The sequence below is a fragment of the Taudactylus pleione genome, unplaced genomic scaffold, assembly GCF_031769625.1.
Source record: "Taudactylus pleione unplaced genomic scaffold, aTauple2 ptg000535l, whole genome shotgun sequence".
Classification (NCBI taxonomy): Eukaryota; Metazoa; Chordata; class Amphibia; order Anura; family Myobatrachidae; genus Taudactylus; species Taudactylus pleione.
In genome coordinates, this window is record NW_028284937.1 from 3,001,991 (window position 1) to 3,027,434 (window position 25,444).

A 25,444-nucleotide genomic window follows, 5' to 3' on the forward strand; every position below is an offset into this window, starting at 1 on the left:
CCCTTGCATTGCTACATGGTTTGTCTAGAAACACAATTACTTGCTCTTTTTTGCCCAGTGAGAGAACGTCCCTCCTTATTTTATTTTAGAACCTTTCGTAGACAAGGATTCTTTGGGGGATTTAACTGGAATTAATACTGGTGACTTTGTAACCACAGATGTTGAGTTTGGGTATTAAGAGGCACCTTACCAATGGGCATGAATGGATTGGTAGTATTCGCCTCCAGAGAAATGCCAATGGCATTGACAGCAAAGACTCGAACTTCATACAAGACTCCTTCAATCATATTTGTTGACTGATATTTAGTATCATTGTAGATTTCAAAGTTCATCTTCATCCATCGTTGACTGCCTTTCTTTTTCCTTTCTATATAATAGCCTAATAAAAATACACATGGCAGTCATGTATTAGAAGCACATCTTGTTAATGCAAAGGGAACATGTATAATATGGTGAGAAGTGTCAAATGCACCAAACCCATACTTGCCAACTTTCCCTGATTCTCAGGGTGACTCCCTGAAAAAAATGTAGCAATCTCCCTGACTCCCCACTGGGATCCAGTCAGGATGCCGGTGAACGGGATGCTGGACATCAGTTATGCGATGCCCGTCAGAATACCAACGCCGGCATCCCTAAGGAATCAAGATACCGACATTGGCATACCATCCGCTGGCATCCCGAAGGTAAGTATGCGTCTCTCAGTTAGCGTAAGGCCGGGGATGGGGGGTTAGGTTTAGGGACCTGCCAAGGTGGGTTAGGGTTAGGCTCCGACCAAGGAGGGTTAGGATTAGGCTGTGGGGAGGGGAGGTTAGGGTTAGGCACCATCAGAGGGAATTGAGAGTTAGGCACCGCCCGGGGAGGGTTAGGTTTAGGGTGCGGAAAGGGGGGGTTAGGTTTAGGCACCACCAGGGGGAGGTTAGGGAAAGGTACCACCGGGGGAGGGTAAGGGTTATGGGGGAAGAGAGGGAGGGATAGGCTACTTACCGGCCCCTGTTGTGATTTGCAACATCGGGATGCCGCTGTCGGTCTTCTGACCGCCGGCATCCCATCCGCCGGTAAATTGTACCGATTCCACTCCCATTATATACTTGGGAAACTAAATAAATCAGAGATATATACACTGAAATGGTATAATCAGTGCCATATCCCTGTATTGGTTATAAGGCACAATGGTCCTTATGGCTACATGCATTGTCATATAAAGTTTCTCTTGGCCACTTATATGGAACCACCTGCAACACACAATACATGTACAACTACAAAATAGAGATGTGCGCCGACCCCTGTGTTTTGGTTTTGGATCTGGATATCCCCTGGTTTTGGATCTGAATCTGGTTTTGGATTTTTTTCCTTTGTGTTTTGTTTTTAGGTTTTGGTTTTGGATTTGGATTTTTTCCAAAAAATTATATAAACAGCTAAAACCACATAATTTGGGCCTGTTTTTGTTCCTACAGTATTATTAACCGTGGGAAGTGAGGACGAAAGTCTCTTATCTGCTGTAATCACGTAAGCTCCTTGCCTTCAGGTTCACCAGTTTCATATAGGAGACAAATAGAAGTGGTACCTATCTAACGGCCCTGTGCTTGGAAGAACAGACCTGTAAACTATCGCTCTGTGACTGACATCCCCAGAGCCCCCACACTCAATATGAAGAAAACTACAAGCCCTCTGGTATGCCCAATCAGGTCCGTCCTTTGTAATGCCAGATCTATAAGAAACAAAACTGCTACAATTGCTGACCTTATTGAATCTTCAGATCTTGCCTGTATTACAGACAAAAATGCAGCTCCTATTTTGGAAGCTGCAGTTCCAACAAATTACTATGTCATTCACAACCCAAGACTTAACTGCAGGGGAGGGGGAGGGGCAATCTGCTTTAAAAAAGAACTTAAACTTAGGGTCCACCCAATGGAAATAACTCATTTGAGTGCATTGCTGCTCAGAGTTCTACAGATTTAGGATTCAGAGTACTTCTCATTTACCGCCCCCCTGGAAATGGAAAAAAAATTCTACAAGAATTTGTAGATATTGTTGCTGGACTAGTTCTGGAGCATCAAAGATGGCTGATCCTTGGGGATTTCAATGCATGGGTTGATGATGAGCTCTCTCGCCTTGGCCAAGATCTCCTGTGCACAGTGAATGCTCTGGGCCTTACACAAGTCATTCCTTCAGCTACTCATATAAGTGGTCACACTCTTGATCTTGTCTTCCAGATTGGTTTAGAAGTCTCTGACCTATATATATATATAAACCCAGTCACGTGGTCAGACCACCACTCAATTCGCTTCTCAGTTGCAACCCCTCAAAATAGAACTTTACCCATGGAGTTGACAAGGTATCATCCAAGGAGGGGCATGACCCCCCAGGCTCTTGCAGCAAACCTGGATCTTTCTGCGGTAATGGGGGCCTGTGAAGATCCTTGTTTTCTAGTCTATTACTATAACAGAGATGTGACAGCTGCAATGGATATTATCGCCCCAGTGCGTATACGACCCCGCATACCACACTGTCAAGCCCCTTGGTTTGACAATAGTGTTAGTGAACTCAAAAAAAGGGGGCATAGACTTGAAAGACAATGAAAGAAGACTAACCTGGTAAAGGATAAGTTAACACTAAACAAACATATTAGAGAATATCAATCAACAATCACCCATAAGAAAACAGAGTTCCTTTCAATTGAGATCAAGGCAGCAAACAATAGGTAAGCTCAGCTTTTCCGTACAGTGGAGATGCTTTGCAAACCAGCATGCCTGCAGCTTGATGAAACCCTCTCCCAGTCAAGATGCAATGAGTTTGCAAAATAAAATTCTTTGCAGATAAAGTATCGTCCATCTGGGCTGGAATCCCCACAGTGCCATCAAAGGATTGCCAAACTACCAAGCCTGCCAAGGTAAGCCACCTGTCTCCCTGTAACAGCTTTGACATAATGGATGTAAAAGACATTGCCAAAATTATCAGAATGTTGCAACCCACCATCTGTGATCTGGACCCTGCCTAAACCAACTTTCTCATAGGGTGTATGGACATGAATGGCCCTGTAATTGCAAAAATAGTTCAATGCTCTTTGCAAAAAGGCATTTTTCCAGAACCACTAAAGGAAGCAATTGTTAGACCACTTCTTAAAAAAACTAATTTAGACCCCAACTGCATGACCAACTATAGACCATTATCAAACCTTCCTTTTCTAGGAAAGGTCATTGAGAAAGTAGTGGCAATGCAACTGGAAACCCATCTGTCTACTCATGATATTTACGATCCATTCCAGTCAGGATTCAGGAGAAGACATAGCACTGAAACAGCCCTGGTATGTGTTTAATGACCTTCTGATGGCAAGAGACAGAGGTGATTGTTCAATATTAATCCTTCTGGATCTCTCAACAGCATTTGATACTGTGGACCACGGGATTCTAATTGAGTGCCTGAAAAATTCTGTGGACTGGACCAACCAGCCCCGTTTCAGCCACATAACACCCACTCTCTACTCCCTTCACTGGCTGCCTGTCAGATGGCGAATTGTTTTCAAGATTGGCTTACTAACTTACAAAGCCCTAAATGACCATGGCCCAAGGTACCTAAAGCAGCTTCTGATTCCTTACCGTCCCACTCGATTACTGTGATCCATTGATGAAGGACTATTAACAGTACCTAGAATCTCCCGGAATTCGTCTGGGGGTTGAACTTTCAGTTTTGGGGCTCAAACCTTATGGAACTCACTTCCCCGCACAGTTCGAGAGGCCTCCACTCTAGAATCCTTCAAAAATAGACTCAAGACTTACCTCTTCACCCAAGCATTTCACTAATGTCCCTTGTTTAAGCTTATTTTGTATTTTGTACTGTAAAAGCAAATGTAAAGCACTTTGAGTTAATTTAGGAGAAAAGCGCTATATAAATAAAATTATTATTATTATTATTATTATTAATAACAATCCTTTTCAGGCATTTCTAGGCATTTTTAACCACCTCTCAGCTCACACTCACTATTTTTCACCAATATAGGCCAAAGGCTGCAGCGAGCTGGCTGGCTAAAGTAAGCAACAGAACAGCGGCACAAACGCACGGCAGTTTAAAAAAATATAGGACATCTATGAAACATTGCCACACAGCAGTGGAAGACAGGATGGCAGTTTAATAAACAATAATAATGTCAGTCGGCAATGCCCCAAATTGTGCCAAATGTAAAGGAAAGAGGTGCAAGATGGAATTGTCCCTCCCACCCACTCTTATGTGGGATATTAAAAAGGACATGCACAGTTTAACAAACCAAGCACTTTAGCCACTAGGACTGACAATTTCATGGTTGAACTCCTTGGATTGTTTGGGCCCCACAAACATTTTTTGGAAGGACTACCTTCAATTATTAAGGAGGAGGTTGATGATGAGGGTGTTGGTGGTGGAGATTGCATGTGCTGGTCCAAACTGCTGGTAGCTGATACTGGACTGCTTATTATTAATTTACAAATTATAATTTTGTTAAACAAATTGCATGAACTTGCTGCAAATAACATAACAGGGAGGAGGTGCCTAGATGGTTAACGTCCCTTCCTCTGCTAACTTTGGCTTTACAAATGGAACAGATGCCTTCACAACTGTTGTCAGAATTTAGATTAAAATAATTCCATACCAAAGACGTGGCTTTTCTGGCTTTCTTTTTATCATTAGCAAGAACCGCTGCCACTGGTGGCTGATTTACGGAAACCACATCCTTATCATCAACATCCACATTAGCGTCAGATAGGACACAAATTTCCCCCTCATCCTCCTTTTGCACTTCCTCCACACTATCATCCTCATTTTTTATTATTTCACCATCTAATACTAGCACAGCCGTCATTTCGTCAGTGATCCACTGTGAAACTGGGTGACAGCTGTTATATTTACTTCCTCTATCAAAGGACTGTTTAATAGTCAATTGTTTTTTTTAATTACTTCCGATCACGAATGAGGATGTAGAAGATGATGCAGGTTTTGGTGTTGGAGATCGAAGGCGCTTGGATCCCACAGAGAGAGAGCAGGTAGGTGACACTGGACTTGTTACATTTTGAGTTTTGGAACTTGGCGACATACACTTTGATATTTGATGAATGCGCTCCAAGTGACGTAACAAGGAGGAGGTTCCTAGGTGGTTAGGTCCCTCTCTCTACTCACTCTTGCTTTGCAATGGTTACATATGGCTTGACAACTGTAGTCCGGATTGGGGCTGAAATAATTCCACTCTTGAGAAGTGGATTTTTTTGTCTTTTGCCCCGGCATGACAGCAATGGGCTTTGTCTTTTTCAATCCATGGGCAATAGCTGTAAAGGGGCACATCCACTAGACGATCTACTCCCTGTCCAATCTCTAAACGATTTTCCCTTGATTTTTTCCCTTGAAATTTTATCTTTCAGTCTAAATGATTTGCAAACGATTTGCAAACGATCTTTAATAGATCAAGTGAAATTGACCTGCATGTTCAGTCGACTGACAAGATGATCAAACGACCAGCGGGAGTGCGCATCGTTGATCGTTAACGACCAAACATTGCACGATTTATAACCGATTTTTAAATGATTGAACGATAACGACGTAGTTATCGTTCAATCGCCTGCTAAAATCGTGTAGTGGATGCCCACCATTACACAAAGGACATCCTCAGTATCAATATCCTCATCACCAACATCTTCATCATCAACATCCTCATCATCCTTAGCATTTTCAACTACCAAAATATCCTCCTCCTCCATGTGCAATTCCACAGAAGCATCCTCGAGGACTACGTCTGCAAGATGTTAACTGCTCTTCCCCACATTTACAGAGGGCACACAAATGTTGGAACTTGGAGGATCCTCCAGTACACTAGTATTTAGGTCTGGCTCACACATGGCAACCGTGGACACACATGCACTCTCCTCGGGGATTTGTGATTTTGATTTCTCAGGGCACACAGTTGTTTTTTAAGAAGGGTTATCAGAATCTGCAGTCTTCCTAAAGAAAGGCCAATGCCTTATCCTTTCCTTGCCACTTCGTGTAGTGGAGGGCATATTGCCAATTTTTTGTTTATCGAAAGGCAAATTTCCTTTCAATTTTTTTTTCTTAACTTCAGTACAAGTAGCTTTACCATATCGATGGTGTGACTTAAGCCCTGGGGCATGGGCCTTCATAGAGGACGAGGAAGTTGACGGCCTTACACTGCTGGCGGCAGCTACAACATGTGGTTCTTGGCCTTGCTCTCCTGTCATGTGACAGCCCTCCATATTTTCTGCGGTCTTGAATCAGTGTCACAAGCACCAATAGTATAGCCAAGGTGCGGTTACAAAATTCACACACGTGCAGTCATGCACACACAAAAATATTAGACAAGAAAAAGACAATAGATTTAAATTTTTTGTATGCTCAAGAACTTGGGCCCAGAGCACGGATTGATCACGAGTGAAGTCGGGCAGCACTAGCTTGCAACTTGCGTTGCTGGCTGGATCTTGTGCGGTACTGCGGTTTAGCCTAACACGCACGCACGCACACACACAGAAAAATATAAAAGACACTTTGATTGATTTTTTTTCCTTTAGCACGACTGGAGTCGGGCAGCACTAGCTTGCAACTTGCGTTGCTGGCTGGATCTTGTGCGGTACTGCGGTTAAGCCTAACATTTTTTTTTTTTTTTACTATATTTTTTTGTTTTTTATGAGTCCAGAACTTGGGCCCAATTGGACACAGCACCAGCCCAGATGAATCTGCAGTTCTGCACCAGCCCAGATGGACACAGCAGACATGAAAAACACCAGCCCAGGACACAGCAGATAGCACAGACAGCCCAGATGGATCAGCAACAGCCCAGATGGACACAGCAGATAGCACAGTGACAGCACCAGCCTAGGATGGATCAGTAGTCCCAGCCCAGGACACAGCAGACAGCACCAGCACCTCTCCCAGCCCTACACTACCCACCCTCCCTGTTCAGTCTCCACAGCCGGAGTGAAATGGCGTCCATCGCGTGGTCCCTATGTATACTACATTGACCATAGAGATGTAAGCTTGCGAACAACGAGATTTCAGACTCTATCGTTTTGCCTCGGTTTCGAGATCCGAGTCAGGCGGGAAACTCAGAGCCTGCTTGGATCCAACTTGGTTCTGCTAAATTCGGGTGGGATCTCTGGAAACCGAACCTGCTCATCTCTAGTACAAACACTGAAAAGTATCAGTGAGTTTTCATCAACACATAGATCTTACTAACTGCTTTGGGGCTCGTTTACATTTGGATGTAAGTCAATGTTATGGCACGTCTCTCAGATGTATAGCAGTACACCACGCCCACTTTACCGCCATCTCCCTAAAACGCTTTTTCAAAAGTAGGCAAGGATGGCTAGATCCAGTGCAATTTGACACTTACATGAAGAGCCACATGTATGAAAACAATCATAGAGAAAAAACACTTTTCCACGGTCTCTGCAAAGTATTTCATCATCACCATACTGATCCAGCAGCCATTACTAAAAAAAAATAGCTCACTTCTCTGGCTTATCACATGTTCTGTGCCGGTATGTGTACTCTCCAGCTGTACCTGACTGCTGATAACAATGGCGGCATCCGTCTGCGCATGACATCTTGCAATGTTTATGAGATCTTGCACATGCACATTGGGGCTGGCCAGGAAGCAAGACGCAGCGCATCAGCGATTGCCACTGGGTGTACCCTCCCCCATTTCGGCGGCAGAGATTTTCATACAGCCCTGTGTTATTGCTTTCTGCTTCGCCCCTTGATAAGAGACGATGCAGGAAGAACTTTAGTGGCACAATAAGTGTCACAATAACACATCTCCACCTAAGTTCGAGGCAGGAATAAATCTCCACCTATGTTCTAAAAGGCAGGTTGCTTTACAGTTTATACTAGGGATGTGCGGGCTCGGATTAGTTCAGATTTTCCCGCCAAGAGTTTTTATTAATTTTTTTTAATGCAAACAGTACCTGGATAAAAATCATTGAACAAATCTACCCGACTTTCTAAATTTTTTAATTGGTCAAAAGTTCCACAAAATTCTAGGCATCTTTTTTATTGATTTGTCGAACTGGCTTTGAAAGTGGTCTGCGGCTGGGTTGTGCATCTCCATCTGAATGAATATGTGCATAGATTGTAATTGTGCAATTAAGGGCCCAAACTTTTAATCCAAATTAGGGCTTTATTTATCAAAATAATGACAAATTCCCCAAAATCTAAATTTCATGTTTGCTGCAATTTAGGAAGTCCGAGATATCCAAATGAATCCCTCTTTACTATATGAATCTTATTCCATTAGGTAGGAATTGGCTAATACCATATGATAACATTGGTGGAGTTTGCTAAATAGCACAACTGCAACACTATCATACATTGCATGGGGACTGAGGTGTGCTGCGTTACTCACCAGAATGCAGGAAGGACAGCGTAAGGCAGGTGCAATCTGACTGAGCCAGTTTAAAGCCCGTGGTTGTGGTAGCAGGATACCTTTAAGAATTATGATGTTGGTGTCAGTCATTAGTGTTAGCCTATAGGGTTCCTTGGGGGTTTGGCCTTGCTGGTATATTAGGTCTGTTATCCAAAGACTCCGCCTCTTTGTTTCTGGAAATCCCACCCTCCCTCCCTGTTTGTGGTGTGTTGTTTGCTAGGTGTGTAGTGGCGGAAAGAACGGTAATGTGCTTTTAGTTATACAAATTAGATAGGTGCGCGCTACTTGTTCAAGGGTAGGCCAGAAACGTCCCTACCGGGAAATGACACAGGCTGTCTGGGCGTGCTTTTTGCTGTAGAGTTGAACACCAATGGTGATGTGTTGGGTCTGCTTGTGTTTTGTGGGAGTGTCGTTCTTTGTTGTCCGTCACCATACTAACTTTAAGCTCACAATCAATTTCAATTGGCAACTTCTAATTATCTAATTAGATAGCCCAAATTCAATATTATATTAATTATTAATTAATTATTAATAATTTAATGTCAAATAAATTTGACCTTCAATTTTAAATCCAACTCCTGTTGTCCGTGTGTTTATTTTTAGATAAGTTTTTAGTTGTGTTAAGTCTGAAAGGTATAGTGCACATATCAACCATAGGGAGTTTAATAGCACAGAGACTTAACAAATAGGTGCTCATATGGAAACTACTGATTACAAGATTAATGGCTCAACGCAAAAACACACAAGCTACGAGAGAGCTCTGTGCGACCCAATTACAATAAATGTACAGCTGTCACTATCCCAGTCTTAGCAGGCTTTATACTGCAGCATCTTGTCAGTTATATGCATAATAATATCACTAGAGCATGATTATAGATTATTGTTTACTTAGATTGATGACTGTCCTGGAGTTGGTTCAAACATCCTGATAACAGGACGGGAGGACAGTCCCTCCAATCAGGACTGTCTCGTCATAATCTGGATAGTGTTTTTGTAGACCCTGTGTGGTTATCTGTATTTGATTCTGTGATTGATTCTGTGAACTCCCTTCCAGGTACCAGTGTTTTATTATTTTTTTAATTATATTTTTTAAAATGTCACTGAAAATATGTTTTAAGCATTAACAATCATTCCAAACCCAAGCTGTCGCGTATTGATTGCATTTTATTTTCACACATTTTGGGCTCCTCCATATAGGTTTATAAAAATAGAATAAAATTAATAGAATAAAATTAATAGAAAAATGATTAATACAAAGTCATCTGATGGTTGCAATTTATTAGATCTAACTGTAATGACCACTGGGTGTTATAAATGTGGTCACACTCGTTGTATCACATGTAACTTTACTTGTCATAGAACTCTGACTAAAGATTTAGATAGAACGTTTGCAATTAAGTAATTTATTAATTGTAATAGTATATATGTAATTTACCTCCTTGAATGTTCATGTAAGCTTAAATATATTGGACGTACCACAAGATCATTGAAGATTAGATTTTGTGAGCACAGGAGGAACATTATGAGTGGTTATGAGAAACATAGTGTCTCAAGACACTTCAGTTTGGTACATGGAAAGAATGCTGTAGGTTTAAAGATTGTGGGCATTGAACATATTGCCCCCACTCCTAGAGGGGGAGACAGGTATCGCAGACTCTGTATGCGAGAGGCCTTCTGGATACATACATTACATACTGTGTATCCAGAGGGCCTCAATGAGACAATAGATATGGATTTTGAATAGGTGGCATTTTATATACCCACGCTTTATGTATTCCTGTACATTTTATTTTATACATTTTTATTTGTTACTTTAGTAGATATCTTTATATTTTAATATATTGTTATATTTGATTATTATTATTAATATTATTATTATTAATATTATATTATTTATAGTATTTTTAATATAATTTTCCTTTACATTTATTTCATATCTTATATGTATGATTATTTCTAATCATATCTCTATTTGCGAGGGTGTCCTTTTGACGAATCGTTCTATTTAGAGAACATCTAGTGGGTTAAATAAAAGGAAGGGTTAATGGTTATACTCATTTATCATTAACTGTGGGTTCATCATTCAGGATTTTTTTGATTTTTTTGATTGTCCAGGATACATATCCAGTTGGATATACTGTATATTTAATATTCTTTATGAGATCTGCACTTATCTCCTTTTGTGTCTTATTACTCTGTATATTGAGTTTTATTATTCTGTATATTAAGGCTGTTTTAAGTGTTAATTTCTATGTTTTAATAAACATTGGCAGCCCCAACGGTGTACCTAATTGCAACTAATTGATTGATTAGATGCAGGATAAATAGACTGCCTCTCTTAGCAAGTGATTCTGCATTACCTTTTGAAAAAACTCCTGATATAGGAGAGAAACGCGTCAAGGAAGGATCTTAGTGGACTGCTTTTCATTTCATTCATCATCTTTCTCCAGCCATTTGGCACAAAAGCTATTTGCATCTGTATTTCCATCAGCGGTGCTTCTGGGTCAGCGGATACCAAGCTACTCATTGTAGGCACCATCCCCCTATCCCACACCACTCCGTTCAACAGCGCGGTGGGCTGCATCATTAGCCGGATCTTACCTTCATCTCCACATACCGGAGTGCCCAGCCGCTGGAGCGGCTCAGCTCTGGGGCTCGCACCAGTGTGTTATATTACATCAGCAGCCGGACTCCGTTCCCTCTCCATATGCCGGAGCTATCAGCTGTTGGAGCGGCGTAATTTTGGGGCTCATAGTAGAGCGGTGCACTACACCTGCTACCGGTCTTTGACCATTTCCACACGCCGGAGTTGGATAGTGCAGTAGCAGCGCTACAATGGGATTCAAGAACCCTCTCCACGTCGGTGGGGAGCCGCTGGAGCGGCGGTACACGGGACATCAGCCTTGTTATCGGGGTCCATACTGGTGACTATGTCTATGAAGATACTCTACATATTAACTTTTCTTTACCCTCTAATATAGAGGGGATCAATTATTATTTGATTAAAACATCTGCTATTGTTCACAATAATTGGTTTGGGACGTTTTTCCAGTGTACCATTAATTAGTTATCAGATGCCAGTGGATATACTTTAGAGTTATTTCCAATGTGATGTTATAATATGTTTTTATACTGAAATGCAGTTCAATTATATGTTTCAATTAATTTATATGATTAATAATCTACAGCCTTAATATTTGTGTATAGACGAACGCGGAGACATCTTTTCTCTTTTTATAAAAATAGTACTTTTATATTATGTTTATTGTACATGTTAAACTGTGCCATCACTTGTACAAGTGCTAGATCCTCTTTCTGTCTGAATTATCTGTATAGATCCTGAGATTTGTCTTTTACAGGAAGCAGTCATTTTGTCCATAAGCAATGTATCAACAGTGAATATGTTGAGGGGAGAATTCCGGCTACAATGTTAGTTAAAGCATTTTAACAGCGTTGGCTCTATAACTTTACACATGATGGTAAAACAAACCTGTCTATATAATACTTCTTGTAGTGATTAGTGCAGTGTTTCCCAACTCCAGTCCTCAGGGACCCCTAACAGAGCATGTTTTACAGATCTCCGAGCTGGTGCACAGGTGTGACAATTACACATTTTAAAAGATCCACAGCTGGAGCTAATTATTTCAATTGTAATACTAAGGAGATTTGTAAAACATGCAGTGTTAAGCTGGCCACACATCTAAAGATTATATCTGTCCAACCAGGCAACTAGTTGATTGGTTGGAATGAAAATCTGGTAAAGCATGAAAGCAAATGACAATCAGCAATTTGCTTCCAAATGCCGGAAAATGGACAAAAACTGTTGTTTGAACAAATTGTTTAGATCAAACATTTAACAAACTTGTCTGACCGACCATTTTCATCTGTTTTGTGGCATTTAGGAGCAAATTGCTGATCATCAATTACTCCCATACGTTGCCAGATTTTCATTCCAACCAATCAACAAGTTGGCTGGTTGGATGTAAGTTGGTCTAGTGTGTGGCCAGCTTTAGGGGCAGGGGCTTATCAAGGGTTCTGGATACGGCACATATAGCGCCCCCGTAATGCTGCTAAACCCAAAGACCATTGCGTATGCATGCTCAGGAAATCGCTATTCATACTGCAGATGTGCAGGTAACAGACGTTATACAAGTGACATGTTTGATCTTGGCATCTAATGATCTAATGATGTTTGTGAAGTGCAAAGGAGACTTTAGCTTCTGGGGAATGTGAGGAAGACTTTAAAGATAAACGCATGCAGCTCTTCAGTCCACCCAGATAGCGCTGTAGCACAATGTACAGAAAGGAAAGGTTTTAGCACTAAGGGCCTAATTCAGAGGTGGATGGAATTAAAACAAGCACCTGATGATTTACTGCTGCACATGTGTCCCAATGGTTATCGGATGTGTCATTAGCATAAATTCGCTGTAGCAGCAGCTACTGTAACTCCGTCCACCTCTGAATCAGTACAGTCGTCTGTCCTGTTGAGGGGATGCATATAAACGTCTCCTTAACAGGATAGATAGATAATTAACAAGATTCTTTAATTAAGCTGTGCATGATTCAGGCCTAATTGTATTCCCTGACTGCCAACTTTGCGGAACCCCCCCCAGTAATGGAGCCCCAGGCTGCACCCTAATCAGCCGAATGGTTGATCAGGCACTGGTTAGGGGTCCCTGAGAACTGGAGTTGGGAAACACTGGCTTAGTGCATGGCGATATGTATTTTATAGTTACCAATTTTTTTTCTAGTACGTAGCATCCTACACTTTAACTTTTGCATTAATTAATAATATAGGATAAGTAGCTATTTATGGAGTAGATATGCTGAGATATGCTTTTTGTATATAAAGAACTAAGAAAAAGTATTTAAAAAGATTTTTTTTAAAAAGAGAACCGTTAGGAGTAAAGGTTATATACTATATGTCACTATTATAATGTTCTGTTAATATCCTGTCTGTACAGAAATTGTACTGTATATTGTATACTGTATATTGTGTAAGACACCTGCTGTGTTAGTCTAGAACACTAGTTGGAATTTTTGCTTACCTAAGATTTCTTGTCCACCATCATATTTCGGAGGATCCCAAAGGACGTCAGCCCAGTCCTCTCCAACACCTGCGATTGTTATGTTCTGCGGAGGGTCAGGAACATCTAAAATAGAGTATAATGATGAAGGTCTGAAAATATTAATATATATGCTGCCGGTTCAAATCCTTGCCCCAGTGTGTGATGAATTTTCATGGCTCATATCTTCTGTAATAACAAAAAAAAAGCCATTTAACAAAGTAATAATATGGCTTTGTTTACCTACTACTTTGATGTACAGCGAGGCACTGTCTTCTCCAGAAGGATTGGTCACAACAATTTTATAATTGCCTTCATCCTCCCGCTTTGCTCCTTCAATAACAAAGCTGCTTAGTTCTTGTTTAGGCTCAACATGTACTCGCCCATCAATGTCAGTAAACTCCTATTATAAATGTTGATAATTAAAGAAAAACAGATTAACGTGATTGCAGTGTAGGAAGGAGGAAAATAGTAATGTGTGTGCAAATTATTTAGTGCTAATAAATTGTGCAACGAGGCCCAGTCATTGCAGTACAAAGTCAGAGACTGCGTTCACAATACCCCTTCCTGCTCTCTGACCACAATTTTGCTTTCTGCAGCCTCTGCCAACCTCTTGGACTCCTCCGAATCCAAGTTCATGTACAGTCAGCGCCAGCTGATGCTCCGACCCCTGCCCTCCGTGTACCCTCTCACTGATCACCATTCCATCCTGTCCATTATCTGGCTGTCTCCTATATGCACACTCTCACTTCAACGCCGGGATTCTGACAGGTGTCGGGATTCTGGCACCGGTATTTCTAACCGCTGGTATCCCCTGTGTCGGGAATCTACTGAACGTATCCTGCTCTAGATATGGCTGCCACTATTACAGTTCACAGCCTCTATCCCTCTAAACCGTATATGTGGCACTCCATAGAGACCTGGGGGTAAATTTACTAAGAATCGAGTTTGGTTGCATTTCAACTCACTTTGCTTCACCAAAACTCGGGTGAGTTTTCCCTTTTAAAACTCGCAAATTTACTAAGAAGTGAGTTTAGCTGAAAGTGAGTTTTCCGATGGTGAAGCAGAAAGATTTTTTCCCCCAAAATTGTGAGTTTAGATGAGAGTTTAGATGAGATTACTTACTCGAGATTGCAGTGATTTCTCTCTGCAAAACTCACCCAAGCAGCCTGCACATATCAGTGAAATATGTGAAGGCTGCTTGTGTTTTGAACCTGTAAACAAATTGTTAAATGTTAGGAAAAAAATGACATAGGGTCCCCCCCAAAAGCATAACCAGCCCCGGGCTTGTCAGCCAGTCCTGGTTCCTAAAATTACGGGGAACAGAATGAGTAGGGTTACACCGTAATTTAGGAACCAGCACCTGGCTGCAGGGCCATTCCTGGTTTTAAATATAGGGGGAAAAATGCATAGGGGTCCCCCTATATTTAAAACCAGAACCGGACCAACCCGACTGGGGTGTAATGCCACAGCCCGGAGACCCTTTCACCGGGGCTCCGTGGCCAAAGCATTACAACCCCAAGCCGGTCAGGCCAAGCCGGGGATCTCAAAAAGGGACCCCCCCAAACCCCAGGCTGGGTCTGAAGCCCGGGGCTCTTCCCCGCACCCCTGGGCTGTGGGTACGGGGACAATAAAGGGTTAAATAGTAGTAAACTATTGTATTTTACAGTGGGACTACAGGTGCCTGCATGCCTGCCTTTTGGCACTTGTGGAACTACAAGTGATAGCAGACGGATGGCACCCGTACCCCCACTGTAAAATAGGTATGCAGTCGGGATGCCGACGGTCTAAATCCCGACCATCGGCATCCCGACTATCTAATCCCTGCACGAGTCTAATGACAGGCGTTGAAATACTGATGCCTGTCATTAGGGGCTGGTAATGCATTTGGGGGGGAGACCCTACATCATTTTTTTTTAAATAAATTTTTTTTTTTTTTTATAAATCAGGCAGGAGCATACACAAATCACACTGATCTGTGTATGCTTCTGCCAAACTCGCAGCTCAGGAGGTGGTCTATTTGAAACTTCAATTTAACAGTGACTTTGCTACAAACTCACCAGAGATTGGAAACTCGATTATTAGTAAATTTGGGAGGTGCATCTTTTTCATATAAAGTACTTCCTAGTTTGGCAGATGGTGAGTTTAGTCGAGTTTGCAAACTCACATGAGTTTCAACAGTGAAAAGAGAAAACTCACTTCCAAACTTACACCTGTTTGGTCTTAGTAAATTTGCGAGTTTGAAAAAAAGGCTATACTCGCATGAGTTTGCAAACACAACCAAACTCGATTCTTAGTAAATGTGCCCCCAGTTTTCTGCAAAAATGCTCATGGACTGCTAAGTGCTGGTGAATAAGCCTGACTTCCTCCACTTTCATTTAATTGTTAAATATTTCATGTTTTCCTTCATTCTTGCAAAACAAATCTATTTTAAGTCTCCTATTACCATCATTCAACACTCGTAGTCTCTTCAGCACATTCAAGTCATCCTCCCTGACAGCCTTCAACTTTGCCACGCACTTCATCACCAAAATAAACTCTATACATCAAGAAATCTGCCAGGACAATACTTCTTTACTTGCTCCTCTCGCTTTTCCCAATTCACCACTCATTCTCCTCCCCACATCTGTGGTCTACAGTCTTTGTTGTCTTCTCCACTCCACCTGTCTCCTTGACATCATACTCTTCCATCTCCTCTACTCCCTTTCCTACAGTGCCTGCTTACGCCTAGCCCTCATATTCACCTTGTCACTTGTCACTGGCATCATCTCTTGTCATTTAATTGTTAGAACACTGTGGCTTACAGTCCCGACCTGTTGCCTTAGTCAGTTTGCAGATGTATGATGACTGCATTTACGATGACTGCAAACTCCTGCATGGTCTCTCATTGGATGCAGCGGTACGAAGGAGGCAGTTCAGACACCCGCGGGGGGGGGGGGTCACACACCCGCAGGGGGGGTGGGCGCAGATTGTACACCCGAGGGGGGGGCAGTTAAGTCCGCAGCCTGTCGTCAGCTTTAAGGCAGGCAGTGACTAGTTTCTCACTTACGGTTTTGCAGAAGAGATAGTTTAGGGCAGGAGGCATGATCAATTCCTCCTAAACTGGGTTTGTACTGGCAGCGAGTTCAAACGATAAGTATCACATGTGATAATTATGTTTTGATGAATTGACCCCATAACCTCGAATAAACTCTCAGGGCGGGATGTAATAGAGATCGAGTCTGCCGGAAGTGCGGGATGTAGACTGATCTCTATCGTTTTTTTTTAAGTTTCAGTCATTTACAAGGCAAGTCTACATCCTCAGCCCTCTGCTCTTCCTGTAGCAGTACATCTCGTTCCCGTAGCGGTACATCTCCTTCCCGTAGCGGTACAACTCCTTCCCGTAGCATTACATCTCCTTCCCGTAGTGGTACATCTCCTTCTCGCAGCGGTACATCTCCTTCCCATAGTGGTATATCTCCATCCCGTAGCTGTACATCTTCTTCCTGTATTAGTCCATCTCTTTCCTGTAGCGGTACATCCCCTTCCCATAGCGGTACATCTCCTTCCCATAGCAGTACATCTCCTCCCTTGGAGATCTAATCAACTTTCTCAGTCTCCAGCACAACCCATATGCTGACGACATCTAAATTTACTTATCCTAGTTATCTGTCCATATTTTCTCATGCATGTTCCAAGGCTACATTAGGATCCTAATGTATAAAACTGAACTAATCATCTTCCCTACTTCTAGAGTCTCCTCACCTCCCACCTTGAACAACACAACTCTCACCTCCTCTGTTCCTAATCTCTGCTGCCTAAATGTCATCCTTGACTTTGCCCTATCCTTCACTCCCCATATCTAACCTCTCTCCTTTGCCTGTACGAAAGATCACCAGGATATGATCATTTCTTATCCTTGTTGCTATCAAAACTCTCATCCACTCTTTTATAACAAACTTCTTTGATTACAGTAACCTCCTCTCATGTGGCCTCACTCTCAACTATATATCCCCCAACTTCAATCCCATCTGTCCTCAATGCCATGATAAGACTGATTTGATTTTCTACATTCACTCTAAACTACCAATTCATACATCATCTGTATGTTCCCAACAGAATCCAATTCAAACTCCTCACACTCACACATGTCTGTTCATCATCTGTCCCTCATGTTTGGATGCCTAAAAGCTACAATAAATAACAAGACATTAATTGATATATTCGACTTAAAATATAACTACACTTTAGTGTCTTAAACATAAGAGCATTGCAGTAGAGCTATTAACTCACAGATATAAACGTTGAACATCACTACTATAGTCTTCACAAAAGAGCTATAAACATACAACATAAAAACCTTCCCAAAAAAGAGCAATCTCCTAGGAAACTTAGGCCCTCATTCAGAGCCGGACGCTATTTGCGGTCGTTCGTTTAAAAACAAGGGGTGGCTATTTAAATGATCCGTACGCACATTGCAGTGTGTTCACACCTCTAAGTCTGAACGAACGAGCAAAACATACGCTCGTTTATTTGTTAAAAACGCCCCCTGGCCGCACGCATCCTACGTCATGTCCGCTATTTATTAGATTAATCGAGTACATCGACCAGCGTATGAACTGCTCGCTATTCTTGTGGTTGGTGTTTGCTACCACAAATTTGCGTGCAGTTCTGGCTATAAAATAACCCAGTGACGTGGTCAATGACGCTGCTGTTTTAAATATACACACCCATAAAACGCCCGTTTTGACCTTTAAGCACGCCTGCGTTCGGATCTCCACTCCCCATTTTCAAGCACCTTCCCCTGTTACCACCCACATACGCCTCATTCTGTCACTCAAAATAGCAGGCACTCGCTATATAGCGTACAAAGGATTTTCGGCCGCACTGACTGGTTCGCGCATGCGTACTAAAAAGCGTACGCATGCGCAGATGTGCAAACATCGCTCGGAACGAGCGTACTGCCGCTAACGAGCGGCTCTGAATGAGGGCCTTAGTACACCAGTAATAAAATTGTCTTCACGGTTACTGTGTCCACCAGAGCACACACTGAGTGCTCAGCATTACCGGCGACACTCCCATTAAAAGCAGAAGTAGCTAATTACATTTAGGCTACTCCCCAATCAGCCACACCAAAATGTGCCTTGAAAACTCCCAATTATTTGAGAAATCCATAAGGATAGCAAACAATTGTAAACAAAGTATACAGTAGGTCAGTAGCACTGGAAATCTAAAGGTGCGTAGACACTAGACGATATTTTGTCCAATTTGCCTGATTTTGATACATCGGAACAACAAATCGTGTAAAGTATGTCCAAATCGTGAGTGTCCACTCACGATCATGCTGCCGATGCACGACACCACGGGTCGTACGTGTCACCTTCAGATCTTGCCTACAGCAGGTAAGATCTGCCAATCTCGTTAACAAGATTCAGGTCGTTGGTCAGATCGTTTGTCAGATTAGACAGTTTATGCAAGATATCGTATGTCTGGGAATGCAGGGGAGTTCAAGGGAAATCGTTGATGACATCACATCTTTTGCGAGTTGTCTAGTGTGTAGGCACCTTAACAAAAATGGATTCTGTCCCTGATTTGAAAACAGGACATTATTTCATTTTAACAAACACTTAGAACAATTGCAGACAGCTCTTTAGCCATTTAGGTCCGAATTCAACTAGTTGTGGACCTAAATAGTCCCTCTGTTTTTCCAGTAAACAGCACCAGGCTGAACCAGCTAGGGGGCTTACACTAAAGCAGGGAGACACACGTGCCATGGCATCTGTTGTCCTGCTGTAAAGAAAATATTACAATTAATTTACAGTAACTCTCAAGGTTCTTAAATATTGCCGGGTGACTGGTACTACTGATATGTTGTGCAAATCTTATTCCAGTATTACACTGTTCATGTACGGGATTGTTCACTTTTACATTGTATGCTGCATTTGCTCATAGTATCTTCATTCCCATTCCTCCACCAGGCATCTAGAATCTGGAAAATCTGGCTCCTAGTTAACATAACGAATAGGACATTGTTTAACTGGGTGACACACTAGACAGGGTGTCTCCAACCCAGCAAGATGGACAGGTAAACACTGCCACATGTATAACAGTCTGTGCCAACCCTTATATTTAAAATCCTCCAATCCGGTGGGATACAAAGGACACTGACCCCCAAAGGTGTCACCGGATTGAGAAGTGTTCATGAGGATCATAAAAAGTGTGAGATAGAAATACCCGGTTCTTCTGTGGGGAAAGACAGACGATGGAGTCTTGATTTTTGCGTGGGTATCGGAGGAAAAGCAGTCTGCTTCTGCAGGGTCCAATTCATTGGGAACTATCTCCACGTTATGAGGGACCCAATGTGTTTCTGGAGTGAGTGATTGGCTGTCTTGTCCTACCAAGCTGGTAGAGGATTATTGGCCAAGTGGTCGGGAACATCAAGTTATCCAGAACTGACATCATTCAGTTGCTGAAGAGGACAGTGAACACCAGTGGCGTAACTAGGGGGGGTCGGGCAGGGTGCATGCCCTGGGCGCCGTTGGACCGGCCACGGTCCGCCCTAGTTAGCCAGTGTAGCGCCGACCGCAATGAGTGCGGTCAGCGCTACACATTTACACAGGACTAGGCTTCCAGCGCCGGTTCTGTGCTGCACGCCTGAGCCCGTTCCCTCCCCCTGAGCGCTTGCCCAATAGCGCCAGGAGGCGGGCTCAGGCTGTGCATAACACACGCATTGCCGCCAGCGCTGGCGGCGATGCGTGTGTTAAACAGCAGCCAATGAGAGTCAGATAGACTCTCATTGACTCATTGACTACTGCAGCACCCACTGCAAGAGCCGGACTTCCGTCTAGCTCCTGCAGTGGGTAATGGGACTGACGTCATGACGTCTGTCCCATAATGCTGAGTGCACCAGCCCGGGCGGGAGCTGCGTCGCGAGCAGTACCAGGACCAGAGATTCAGGTAAGTATATTTATATATATATATATATATATATTTTTTTTTTTTTAACCTATCTGCACAACGGGGAAGGGGGGTGGCTACTACTGGGGGGACCTCTACTGGGGGAGGGGTGGCTACTACTGGGGGGACCTCTACTGGGGGAGGGGTGGCTACTACTGGGGGGACCTCTACTGGGGGAGGGGTGGCTACTACTGGGGGGACCTCTACTGGGGGAGGGGTGGCTACTACTGGGGGCGCCATTGGGAGGCCCTACTCTACTGGGGACTACTACTTGGGGGGAACTACCACTGGGGGCATTATAAAAGGGGTCTACTACTAGAGGCACTGCACTCGGGAGACCACTACTGGGGGCAATAATAGGAAGGGCCACTACAGGGGGCACTGGATAGGGGGGATCACTACAGGTTGCCTGCATAAGGGGACCACTACTGGGAAAACTGCATCGGGGGGGGACTACTGCTGGGGGCACTATATAAAGGGCACTGCATAGGTGGGGGGACTACTACTGGGGGCACCATATAAAGGGCACTGCATAAGGGGATACCGCTACTGGGCACACTGCATTGTGGGGACTGCTACTGGGGGCACTGCATAAGGGGGAACACTACGTGGGGCACTGCATTTGGGGGGGCCACTACTGGGGGTACTGTATAAGGGGCACTACTATGGGCCTGCATAAGAGGGACCACAACCGCATACTGGGGGTACTGTATAAGGGGTACTACTGGGGTTAAGGTGCCTACGGATAGGAATGTTCAGCGTGAAAATAAAGGGGTGTGTCATGTTGACACGCCCCATTTTTAAGTGACCACGCCCTTTTTTTTCCCGCGCGCGCACATCTTGGTATGTTGGGGGGGGGCTCCCTTTTAAAATTTGCCCTGGGCTCCAAATACCCTAGATACGCCACTGGTGAACACACCCAACAGCCACAATGTAATATGCTGTAACTGATAGGGACAGGCAGGGTACGCAGCAGCTCCCCGCACTGTACATATCGGCTACCAATAATTACTTAAAAGAGTATAAACATTACCAATTATTTCTTCTTTCTTATATCCCTCCTTCTCCCCTTCCTATTCACTACAATTCTATTTCTACCAGTCACTACGTATATTAGTTCTACTTTTTCTTTTGGATTTTATTTTATGCTTTGTATTTATTTTATTTATTTATTCATTATATGTTTTGTAGTTATTTATACACCCATTATATATGTTTTGTACAGTGCCTTGTTACCAATATTTTTCCAGCAGATAAATTTCTAGTACACTTTGTATTTTCTACACCTAAACATCTAAGCCACAGCTAGTATTTAAGCACCGATTTGCTCGTTTTGCATTCCATATATCTAGACAGAGAAGAGTATCTTGAACTGAGCTGCAATAGAGCACTTATCAAGCACAAGTGTTTCTTACATACACTACAGAAGTTAGCTTACCATATTTTCCTTGAACCAAGTAACAGTTGGTGGAGGTTCTCCAGTGATTGGGACGTCAAAACGTAACTTGTTTCCAGCCACTACTATAATGGTGTTTACAGGGGTCCCACCACTACAATCTAGGTGGATTTTGGGTGGTTCTAAAGAAGGTAAAAAACATAACACGTTTTATTTCCAGGACAGCTTGTTCTTGTACCTGTATATCATATTTAAATATTTGCTGTAGCATGCAATCAGTACTATGTATCACACTGTACAAATTTTGTTCTGATTGCAAATAATGGAAAAAAAATAATTGAGTGTGAAATACAGTAACTATCTACATTACAAACGGTTTATTCTCACCTTCGAGAGGAACATATTCAATAACGACCTCTGAAATAAAACAGAAGAAGAATTACTGTAGTAGGGTAATTTCAGAGCACATTCAGAGTAACTATTATTTCCCAATGCTGTTTATTTACTCTCTATTATGATCTGTCTATATAAAATGAAAGTCACATTGAAATTATTATGCTAAACATGTAATAATAATAATAATAATAATAATAATAATATCAGATGATGGCTTACTAAGTATATTTCAATGTATAATACCAAGTGTAATACATTTTGACACCATCATTTATAATGCAGTGGTATTTAAAATGTTTGAGATGAGACTCAGGAAATGTATAAAATTTGTGATCCATGTTAAATATTTAATTAATAATACACTGATATATTGTTGTCTAACTATATTATTGTTAAAAAAGTATAATATATTATATAGTACACCCTAGATTATGAGGAAAATCACCTTATTAAGTTATTACTTAGTAGGGCGCAATCACATCAAAATGCTGATAGAAACATTGTTGGGTCCCAATAGATTAAAAAGCCCTTTTTTCTAATATAGATAGATAGATAGATAGATAGATAGATAGATAGATAGAGAGATAGAGAGATAGAGAGATAGAGAGATAGATATTAGATAGATAGATAGATAGATAGATAGATAGATAGATAGATAGATGGGCAGCACAGACTGCCTCACAGCACTGAGGTCATGGGTTTGATTCCCACTACGGCCCTAACTGTGTGGAGTTTGTATCTTCTCCCTGTGCTTGTGTGGGTTTCCTCCGGGTACTCCAGTTTCCTCCCACACTCCAAAAATATACTGGTAGGTTAATTGGCTCCCCACAAAATTGACCATAGTATATATGTGTGTGAGCATGTGTAGGGAATATAGATTGTAAGCTCCACTGGGGCAGGGACAGATGTGAATGGTAAGATATTCTCTGTAAAGCGCTGTGGAATATGTGTGTGCTATATAAATAACTGGTAATAAATAGATAGATAGATAGATAGATAGATAGATAGATAGATAGATAGATAGATATGTGATAGATAGATAGATAGATAGATAGATAGATGGATAGATATGTGATAGATAGATAGATAGATAGATAGATAGATGGATAGATGGATAGATAGATATGAGATAGATAGATAGATAATGTCATATATGGATAGATAGATAGATGGATAGATAAATAGATAGATATGTGATAGATGGATTGATAGATAGATAGATAGATAGATAGATAGATAGATAGATAGATATGAGATAGATAGATAGATAGATATTTACAAAGTGTCGGGTTGTAAAACCTGACACTTGTGTCCATGTTTATGCTTGATATTTAGTAGGGCAGTACATTTGCTAGCAAGACACGGCTAGTAAAAGCACTGCCCTTTAAATTATCGGGCAGAAACATAAACAGAAGTATCACGTTTTACAACCAGACACCCTGTAAGTAACCCCATACCGTAGATACAAATAACAGTGACTTTTCTTTACCAAGGAAGTTGAGCTTGGCAGAGAGAGACAGAGCGTAACCATCAGGAACAAAAGTGTAATCTGCTTCATCTTCTGGCTTCACGTCGTCAATCACTAACTTGTGGATTCTGCAGGGATATAATTGTAAAAATAATTGTGGATGACTGTTTGCATTATTTAATTGATAGGCTGCAGCATGAAAGTAGATTTCCATTTACTTTCATTATGTTATTTACAAATAAGGTAATGCATCTTACGCCACATCTCTCTGCAGTCCCCAGCCTTCCCCTATGCAATAGCGGTGGTGTGTACATAAATATACACAGTTACAAGTTGATTCATAGGTCTGCGCAAGTCCACTTTACCGACTGATATCGCCATTTTTAGCGATTGCACATGCAATCACTTTACTTCTTACCGATCGCCGGTACTGGCTTTCAGAAGGATTTGCGCTGATAAGGAATATTTCATATCAGGGGCTTGCCACAAAAAAAAATAAAAAATGCCGAAGAATGTGGGTCTTCTCAATAGTTCTAATATTATTTGGACTTTATTAGTTTATACATTTTTTAAGATCTACAGACATTCCCGTTTACCAATTCTAACTATTTCTTTAGATTGTAAGCTGGTGAGCAGGGCCCTATTACCTCTCTGTGTGTATGTCTCCATTTGTAAAGCACAACAGAATATTCTGGCGATATAATAATAATAATAATAATAATAATAATAATCTACTTAAAAAAACAAGTAATGCTGCCCATCCACTAGGCGATTTTGACAGGCGATTGTACGATAAAGACGTCGTTATCGTGCAATCGGGTGCAAATCGTCCGCAAATCGGGCAGTGAAATGTTAAAAACGACCAGCAATTCGCGAGCCCGCTGGTCGTTTTTAACATCAATCATCGCCCGAACATGACGGTCAACCTGAAGACCGCCGTCAGATTGAATTGTTCGGGGATGATTGATCTGCACACACTGAACGTTCGGTGTATGCACTTCACCACTAGGGGGACGGCGGCACAATTATGATGTCGTAATCGTGTCGTTGTCCCTGCATCTTGTAGTGGATGGGCAGCTTAAATATTCCCAAACTGAATTGCTATAACCAGTTTCCCAGGCTTCCATATCTGACCAGAAAACCATTTTGTCACCAGGGGGGAAAAGGGGTGTGGTATAAGAGATAGACAGCAATTAGTTAGACAATGTCTAGATAGACACCAGATGTTAGACAGTCAATAGTTAGACAGGGGAAAAAGTTCGACACAGATAAAAGCCAGACACACTAAAGTTAGACATGTAAAAAGTTCGACAGGTACAAAAGGTCGACAGGGTCAAAAGTTCGACATGAAAATGATCGACACAAAAATGGTCCACAATTTTTTATGTTTGTTTTTTAGCCCTAGTCTGCACCCTAACCCTCCCTCCTGGTGCCTAACCCTAACCATCTGGGTAAGTGCCTAACCCTAACCGTGGGGGTAAGTGTCTAACCCTCCCATTGGTGCCTAACCCTCCCTCCTGGTGCCTAACCCTAACCATCTGGGTAAGTGCCTAACCCTAACCGTGGGGGTAAGTGTCTAACCCTCCCATTGGTGCCTAACCATCTCTCATGATGCGTAACCCTAACCGTCTGGGTAAGTGCCTAACCCTAACCCTCCAGTAAGTGCAGCACAGACGGTGTAATGGTTCGCATTACTGCCTCACAGCACTGAGGTCGTGGGTTCAACTCCCACCATGGCCCTAACTGTGCAGAGTTTGTATATTCTCCCTGTGCTTGCGTGGGTTTCC

General features: G+C 42.2%; 1 protein-coding gene across 3 annotated transcripts in view; it reads right to left on the reverse strand.

The window, feature by feature from the left end:
• The window catches only part of LOC148501051 (myosin-binding protein C, fast-type-like), a 157,899-nt gene that overhangs the window by 34,213 nt on the left and 98,242 nt on the right, over positions 1-25,444 (reverse strand). For all 3 annotated transcript variants that reach the window (XM_088450919.1, XM_088450918.1, XM_088450917.1), the window contains 6 exons: positions 23,679-23,785; positions 22,181-22,210; positions 21,836-21,975; positions 13,705-13,864; positions 13,444-13,548; positions 191-379 (listed from right to left, as the gene is read on the reverse strand). In XM_088450919.1, coding sequence (XP_088307045.1) covers positions 191-379; positions 13,444-13,548; positions 13,705-13,864; positions 21,836-21,975; positions 22,181-22,210; positions 23,679-23,785 — 731 coding nt within the window. The remainder of the gene's footprint in view (positions 1-190; positions 380-13,443; positions 13,549-13,704; positions 13,865-21,835; positions 21,976-22,180; positions 22,211-23,678; positions 23,786-25,444) is intronic.